This window comes from Nuphar pumila, chromosome 7 (genome assembly GCF_984573655.1).
Source record: "Nuphar pumila chromosome 7, dmNupPumi1.hap1.1, whole genome shotgun sequence".
NCBI lineage: Eukaryota > Viridiplantae > Streptophyta > Magnoliopsida > Nymphaeales > Nymphaeaceae > Nuphar > Nuphar pumila.
Genome location: NC_143255.1, coordinates 108,300,851 through 108,308,868, shown reverse-complemented (window position 1 = coordinate 108,308,868; position 8,018 = coordinate 108,300,851). Strand labels below are relative to the sequence as shown.

Below are 8,018 nucleotides of genomic sequence, written 5' to 3'. Positions count from 1 at the left end.
ATGAAGGACATGAAACGGGAATGAAGCTGAGGATGAAGGTTAAAATCAAAACCCGTTCAGGGATGAAGGCAGGAATAGAGGGTAGGATTTTGAGAGGGGGCGAAGTAGAGACCTTGTCCCCTGCCCCGGTCCACTGCCATCCTTAACATTGAGACATCTGTTGCTTTTGTCATGTGGGCCATATGGACTTCAAATGCATCATTACCTAACTTACATCAATCCATGTATATTTTTATTGCAGCGTTAACCAGTAGAAATGTCCCTTGGCCAAGCCTACCCATCCAGGGTTGTCATCTCCACTCACAACATCATCCAAAGATAATCAAAGGGCTTGTAGGCCATTTTCTTACACACCATTATAAATGAAAATTGAAAAGCATGCCCAAGAAGAATACACTATGATTCTATAATAATAATAATATCTACTAGCGATGGGAAAATGGTCAGTTGTGGCTTGAAATAGTCAATAAGTGGTGAGCACTCATTTTCCCTATATAAACACTCCCCCATATCCTGCCATCATCAAGAATCAAGGCCCCTTTTCTTGCTCAATATCCTATTTTCTTGAGTTGAATTGCAATACCACTATGGCAGAAGAGAAGCATAAGCACCACTTCTTCCACAAGAGTGATGAGGAGAAGCATGAGAAAACCCCCGAGGAGCAAGCCAAGCAGCACAAACACCTGGAAATTCTTGGTGAAGTAGGGGCTGTTGCTGCTGGTGCCTACGAACTAGTAAGTCCCAACTTGGGATATTCATCTTTTGTTTTTGGGTTAAGAAATTGCCTACTCTTCTTTGTTGATTAGTTGATTCAATACTGTCTAAATTTCTATTTGAATTCTTGCAGCATGAGAAGCATCAGGCCAAGAAGGACCCTGAGAACTCTCACAAACACAAGATCAGCGAGGAGGTCGCCGCGACACTTGCCGTCGGCAGTGCCGGGTTCGCTTTCCATGAGCATCATGAGAAGAAGGATGCCAAGAAGGAGGCTGAGAAGCATGGCTACTAAACTATGACTCTGAAGGGTGACCAGGGAATAAGTGTGTGAAGTTATGCACTGCTACTTGTCTACTTATGTGTTTGAGATCCTTTGTCGTTTGATCTTGCTTTAAGTGATGTCCAGGATTTACTTTATCTTTTGATGAAAAAGTGTGAAGCGTGCTTTGATCTACTTTAAGTGCAAGATTGATGGAGCTAATTATGCCAGGTAGGCTGCAGCATAAAATTGATCTAAAAATATTTAAAAAGAGATAATTTGAAATAACTAAAGAATATAAAACTGATAGGGGTTGATTATGCAATTGTAATATAAAACATGCTTTTCTAACATTAACAGAGCCAACATCCATATGGATAGGATCTTCTACAAGAATAGGTTGATATATAAATGAGATTAACATCAAAATTCATATTATGGTCACAGATAAAATGACAAAATTCATGGATATATACACAATTAAAATAGTTTTTTTTTTACCAAGATCCAAAGCAAGCTGCCTATGACTGATTAAAGCAAATGACACTGCTCTGATTGAGCAAGAAAATTGTCAAAAAGATCAACCAAAGGCATCATCCTGTGTTCAAAATTCAAACTTTTCCGATATATATAGTAGGTGGTAGCTGCCTAACACTTTTTGAGGTTACGGCAAGCCTACCAGGCTTCAGAAGGATTTTTTCTATTTTTTCTAAAATCTGACCATACATATGTGATCTACATGTTTGATTTTATAGGAATCGACTCTTGGATCGCCCAATGCAGATTGATAGTTATGATTGCAAGAACTATCAATGACATCTAGTGTAAGATTTACATACATGGTAATCAGCAGATGCCCCTCAGCTTCTTGTACTCTTCATGGTTCAGATAAGAATCCTTGCTCTTGAGCCAATCCTCTGGCTTTGGCATTATAATTGCTGTGTAACCTTCTCTTCCTGCCTGAAGTCACGAACAATAAAACAAACATATTTATGCCAACTTTCTTTTCTTACCTTTTTGACAAACATTATCTCAGACTACAAAGCAATGTTTCTTTTGAATTTTCTGAAAATTCCAACTGTAATTGAGAATAATGGTAACATAGCAAAGAAAACGGCGATGCATATTCCTGCAGATTTCTTTACTAATTTATGTTCTTTATTGCTTCCATTCACTTCAAAAGAATATTTGTCACTGTAAACAGACTGGATATCTGATACCAGCCCAACCTACTAGTAGTAAATCCCGAGGATTCATCAGACACTATGATACAAATTAAAGGAAAGAAAAAGAGACTCAGAGTTGATACATTTGATTGGACTAAGATGGGTCTTGTCATGCACATCAGCAGCATAAAGAAGGGCCAGAGATCTGTCCCACTATAACTGATGCAGTGTCAAGTGAAAAACATGCTGCTATTTGCATAAAGCAGGAGAGCAACTTCAAACTCTGTACCATGGTGACGATCTTTATAAGTTTATAAGTAACACTAGCCATATTAACTTCAGATATTTGATATTCTCAGATATCGTGGTTGGAGTTGGATAATAATAATATCTTACTATATCAGGCATGCAATTATGATTAGCAGACAAGGTGAACATATATGGCAACTATACATAATTGTTAGAGTTCAGGTCAACAGGGTTCTGACCCATGCCCCACCATGTTGCAGGCCTAGGAACACAAATATTCTGATTTTTCCAATTGTAGTAAGTCTCAACATTTGTTGGGGCTCTTGCTCGATGTGAAATTTGCCAGGCAATGTTTCAAAACCATTACAAGTTAACATCCTCATGCATGTCAAAAAAGAGTATCAATCGAAGGTCAAAGCCCAAACCATTATCAAACAAACATTCAACTTCAATGTTTTGCATCAAGAAATTAAGGAATCCAGTAGTTCAAAAGATATCCAACCCTTGTTTATTTTGTTATGGACCCGCATGCACCTCAGGTCCGACCAGTCAGATCTAGATCTACCCCAGACCCGCTCAACTGGAGTCTTGGCCAGCCGGAGATTGTGCAGAAGAGAGAGAGAGAGAGTCTTCCAGCACTCTTTCAGAGTGGGAAGCCCCTTGGAGAATTCCACTTCCTCCAGGATTATCGCTTGCCCTAGGACTCTAGTGGGACGCTCCCCTGGAATCACATCCAGGGAGGGATTGTGAATGTACAGTTTACTAATTTATCTTTTTTTATTCTATAAATAGGCATGTATAGCTCTTCTATTCTTTAAAGAAATTTATTGAGTTGTTCCTCTAAATTTCGTTCACGGTCCGTGTGTGTGATTGCTCTACGAGATGAAACCAAGACAGATAATGTGCTGTAACACAGATCAGCGCCAAAATATGACAGTTGAACTTAGAAGAATCTTAACCTTACAGGTTGGTTGACGCACCCCAAGAGACATCAGCAGATGCACCTAAAGCATGCAGAGGGAGTAACACCAATAGGTACAAGTGCAAAACTATCCATCTATTTGAACAATCTCTTCTACTAAGACTTATTCAAGACACAAACCTACCAATTTCCAGGAAAGTACTGTAGAAGTGGAATTTGAGAGCATATGGTTAGTGGAATTTGAGAGTGTATGGTTACCAAGTCAAAGATGAAGCCACAGTTGAGCCCCCAGCAAGTCAAGACACATATCTGAGTTCCAATATTTTATACAACTGTTAAGAAGAAATCAACAGGCAATTTTGATCCATCACCATGATTACCGACAGAGCAAAGTGGTGACTAATAACCATGAGAGACCTTATGTGAGTTTCAGGATTCCATCTTATTGATATTGATATTAAGTCGGGCACATCTGACTTAGACACTGATGTATTTTAAATGATCAACCCAATCTCTAATTTTAGGCCTGCTGTCCACCATAGGTGCACCTTCTAGTACCCAAAATCAGCTAAGGATCTGATGATCATTCACAGAATGGAGTGAAATGAAAACCACTTAACGAGAAATTGTTTGTACCATCTTCCACACATATTCAGAAACACTGCCTAGTCATCCCTACATGTGGATGCATTGGCATAAAATGCAGTTTCTTATTTTATTTCCGTGCCTATGTTTCACTCTGTCATGAAAAATCTTTTCTACAGGATAGAAATTCCTCTCCAACTGAGGTTCTAGAACCTATGGGACAGAAACAGTGCCACGAACAGTCTCCAAACTAAACAGCCAAACAAAGTTCAATGCTGCAAGCATACTAGGCTCTTCAATGTTCTCCAAACAAAACAGCCAAACACAGTTCAATGCTGCAGATATACTAAGCTCTTCAATGTTCATCCATTCTCACTCTTAAGATATTTCTTTTCCTGGACAAAGCACACAATCGATAACATGAAGTTGGCATCACAAGTAGAAATAACACCAAACAATCTGCCCTCTAGAAACAGACACCAACGAATCCGAAGGATTTGCACTCTGCAGTAACCATCAAGCCCTTAATAAATGAATGAATTCAGGAACCAAACCATTCACATTACACATCCGTGCCCCCCATCCAAAACGATCAAACATTGAATGCCTAATAAATGAAGCAACGATCATGAATTCAACTAATCAACCACCAAATGCCTAATAAATAAAGCTATGATCATGAATCCAACTAATCAAACACCAAATGCCGAATAAACAAATCAATGATCATGAATTCAACTAATCAAACACCAAATGCCGAATAAATAAAGCAACGATCACGAATTCAACTATGGTGCTCGAAACTGTATATGAATCGATGGCAAAAAACGAGCAAAAATTAAGAGCTGCGGAGAGCTATCCACCTTCTTCCGCTTTCCGGTGACCTTGATCTCGCTCTTGTCCGTCCTTCGTACATTGAAATCGACCGCAGTAATCCCTCCCTCCTCCGATAGGGCAACGTGCGTCGGAGCCAATCCGACCACACACAGCCTACACGAAAACAGCAAAAAATCCCCAAAAAAACTAACCAAGAAATCCCACCAATTTCTCTCCAAACATTTCACTAAAAAAAAAGAAAGACAAGAGCCCACCCGTTGGCGTGGCGATAAATATACTGATCGTTCCCGGGCTTGAGAAAATCTGATCATCCAAACATCACGAGAATTAGGGCATTCTTTCCCCAAACGCGCGCACACACACACAGAGAGACAGAGAGACGAAAAGCGATCAACGTTACTTAAAAGTGTTGAGACCCACACCCACAAGCACAAGCACAAACACAACAGCATAACATGAGAACACCAATAACACAAAACAGAACACTCATAGAGGACCACAAGCATCTTTATTAGGATCTGTTTGTGGCATAAGCAGGTCTTTGAGATATATGCGTAAGATAGCATACACATCAGCCAAGACCCTATGGGTCAAACGGTTAAGGTTGAGCAGGACATCCCTAAAAGTAACATCATTTCTGGCCATCCATATGAACCACCACACTCTAAACAACCAAACTCTCCAAATAGTCCTCCACTTCTTTTCGCGTCTACTTATAGCAGGGCCGAAGATAAGATCTAACGCAAAGCAACCCTCCCGCACAACAACTGATGGAGCCCTCCAAGTTTTAGAAAATAATTTTTGAAACACTTCATACGACTAGAAAAGATGTGTAGTTTCTTCAGCCTGTCGACAAAGCACACACCAACTAGAAAACTGAAAACCCATCCTCTTGATATTGTTATGGGTCTGTATCCGGTCACGAAGAATCAACCAAGCCAATACCTTGGTCCTCGGAGATGGTCCCTTCGCCCATAAAGCATTGTTGAAGATCCAACCCATAGAGCATTGTCGGAGAGAGAGAGAGAGATTCCAGCGTGTTACCAACGACGAAGTAGTGAGCGAAATTGGAGTTGACGGTGGAAGGAGGGGCGAGCGTCTATTGGTTCGGGTCGGGAAGAAGGAACCGATCCAATTCCTCCTCTTACGACAACTTTTTTTTTGACGTGAAACGTTGGAGACTATGCTTTGTAAATATTTTAATGAAAATGAACAAAATTATAAATGATCATCCCAATCGGGTTAGCTAATCCGAGGGTCTCTCCCACGCCTTACCAACTCATCTTTAATGCATGACACCATCTTTTACAAGGGATGCACAGCTAACCGAGCCGGCTCGGGCTCGGTGAAGCTTGACTGTAAATGTGCTGAGCTTACAAAATTCTAAGGCTCCAGTCTAGCAAACTAGCCGACCTTGATCGGCCTCTCAAACTCGATAAGCTAAAGTAGGTTCGATAAAGCGATAGCACAAATCAGGCATTTCGGACCTACAGTGCCACCGAACCAACTAAAGAGCACTCTCTATCTCTCTCATTTTAAACCCTAAATTAAATGTTATACGTAGGGATGGCAGTGGACTGGTATGGGGGCGGGTGACAAGGTCTCCACCCCTGCCCCGTTTCAAAATCCGAACCTTCATCCCCGCCTCCATCCCCGCATTAAGATGGATTTCAACCTCCACCCCCTCTTCCATCCTCATTTTTATGTCCCCCGTCCCCGGTCCAAACGGGGGCGAGCTGGGGCAGGGCCCCGTTTCCCCTTAGTCTATGGTCATCCCTTAAAGGATATGGGGGGTGGGGGGGGGGGGGGGGGGGGGATTGGGACGGGGACGGGGCGGAGCAGGGAAAAACTTAAGTCCATCCCCGCACGGAGATAGATTTTAACCTTTATCCTCGCCTCCATCCCCGTTTCATGCCCTTCATCCCCGGCACAAATGGGGTGAGGCGGGACGGAGCCCCGTTGTCCCCGGAACCACTGCCATCCCTAGTTATAGGGCTCTCTCTGTGGGTAGTGACTCCCCTCCCCTCCCCTCACTATCCTTCTCTACAGCAAGTGGATCAGGAGAAAGAGAGGAGACCGAGCATTGAGCATTGCCGGAGGTCATGCACCGCGATGCCAAGTGTTACCAAAGGCCAAGTACTATCGAGCACCTCCTTCTCTGTCGAGCTGTGAAACCTGATCTATGTCTAATGCTCATCGGAGGTTGACACCCTTTGGTCCGCCCTTTCCCCTATTTCTGCAACCGGATCTCTCTCTCTCTCTAGATCAATCGATTGAACTCGTTGAAGGCCAATGCCCTCTAATACGCCCTTTCTCCTTTCTCTACACCTCAATATCTCTCTAGATCAATTGATTGAGCTTGTTAGAGGTTGACATCAATCGGTTGGTTAGGGTTTAATAGTCTCATTTAGGTTGGTTTAGGGTTTGATTTTTTATGGATCGAGCCCGAGCCAGCTCAGTTCACTGCATTCATAACAAGCCGAGCTCAGCTCAATTTGATATTTGGCACGAGCCTAGCCTGAACACCAGTGATTCGTGTTCATTCGGAGCCTGTACACATAGTTACTTGGGTGAACCGAGCTTGTAAATGCCAAGCTTGTCTTGAGATGTAGGACTCTTCTCTTACAAGAAAAAATAAAAGCAATAAGCCTCAAGCTCTGTAACATCTATTTTTTCTAATGTAGCTAAATAGATCAAACGTGGTAACTTCAAAATTGAACATAGTTTGGTTGTGCTTAGGAACCCTGACCACCTTTTAACCACAGGTATCTGAGCATCACAAAGCTTTGAGAACAAGCATCTTAAAATAGAAATTGATGGTATTGTATGGTAAAATGGCTTTTTTTTCTAAAAACTCTATAATTTGATAAAATCTGCCCAACAACCAAAACTGCAAATGGCTAATTTTGTTAGGACCTTTTTACCTTTTTGCATGTACGAAATTGATAAAGTTTGCATGATATATTGTGTAGCTCGTTAGGTATTGCAAACTCTCGCTTAAAAGAAAGTTTGCACATTTTTTCATGAGCCTTAAAAGGCATGTAAATACTTTAGTAAAATCACATATTTTATATCAAAATTAAGAAAAACAGTGTGAACCTCTTTTTTCATTTCTTTAAATCACTTAAACGTATGCTCAAATTTTTTTAGTCTTCATGGGTTTTAACAACCTTCTTATCATCATAACTATGCAAATACCTTAGAAAAATAGTATATATTTGGTATTTATAGAATGTGATTTTGATGTTACATTTTTTCATGATATAAAAAATAATTATTTGCA

At 41.0% G+C, this 8,018-nt stretch overlaps 2 protein-coding genes across 2 annotated transcripts; one reads left to right on the top strand and one right to left on the bottom strand.

Annotated features, from left to right (window-relative positions):
• Nucleotides 1-526: 526 nt before the first annotated feature.
• On the top strand, nucleotides 527-1,171 carry LOC149832849 (abscisic stress-ripening protein 3-like). Its single transcript, XM_090014745.1, has 2 exons — nucleotides 527-734; nucleotides 848-1,171. Exons 1-2 carry the CDS (start codon nucleotides 588-590, stop codon nucleotides 1,007-1,009), a joined length of 309 nt encoding a protein of 102 aa, XP_089870871.1. The 5' UTR covers nucleotides 527-587; the 3' UTR covers nucleotides 1,010-1,171.
• A 379-nt stretch (nucleotides 1,172-1,550) lies between these two features.
• On the bottom strand, nucleotides 1,551-5,744 carry LOC149832848 (uncharacterized). Its single transcript, XM_090013314.1, has 4 exons — nucleotides 5,681-5,744; nucleotides 4,990-5,038; nucleotides 4,762-4,888; nucleotides 1,551-1,936 (listed from the first exon to the last, which is right to left on the bottom strand). The coding sequence occupies exons 1-4, from the start codon at nucleotides 5,742-5,744 to the stop codon at nucleotides 1,823-1,825; spliced, it is 354 nt and encodes a 117-aa protein (XP_089869440.1). The 3' UTR covers nucleotides 1,551-1,822.
• Between the last annotated feature and the right edge of the window lie 2,274 nt (nucleotides 5,745-8,018).

Bases quoted from the DNA above. Each gene is read 5' to 3' on its own strand.
- LOC149832849 (XM_090014745.1), top strand. From the start codon at position 588: ATGGCAGAAGAGAAGCATAAGCACCACTTCTTCCACAAGAGTGATGAG. The intron at 735-847 runs GTAAGTCCCAAC...GAATTCTTGCAG, and splicing joins CTGCTGGTGCCTACGAACTA to CATGAGAAGCATCAGGCCAA.
- LOC149832848 (XM_090013314.1), bottom strand. From the start codon at position 5,744: ATGCTCTATGGGTTGGATCTTCAACAATGCTTTATGGGCGAAGGGACC. The intron at 5,039-5,680 runs GTATTGGCTTGG...TTGGATGATCAG, and splicing joins GACCATCTCCGAGGACCAAG to ATTTTCTCAAGCCCGGGAAC. The intron at 1,937-4,761 runs GTGGATAGCTCT...TCGTGACTTCAG, and splicing joins TCACCGGAAAGCGGAAGAAG to GCAGGAAGAGAAGGTTACAC.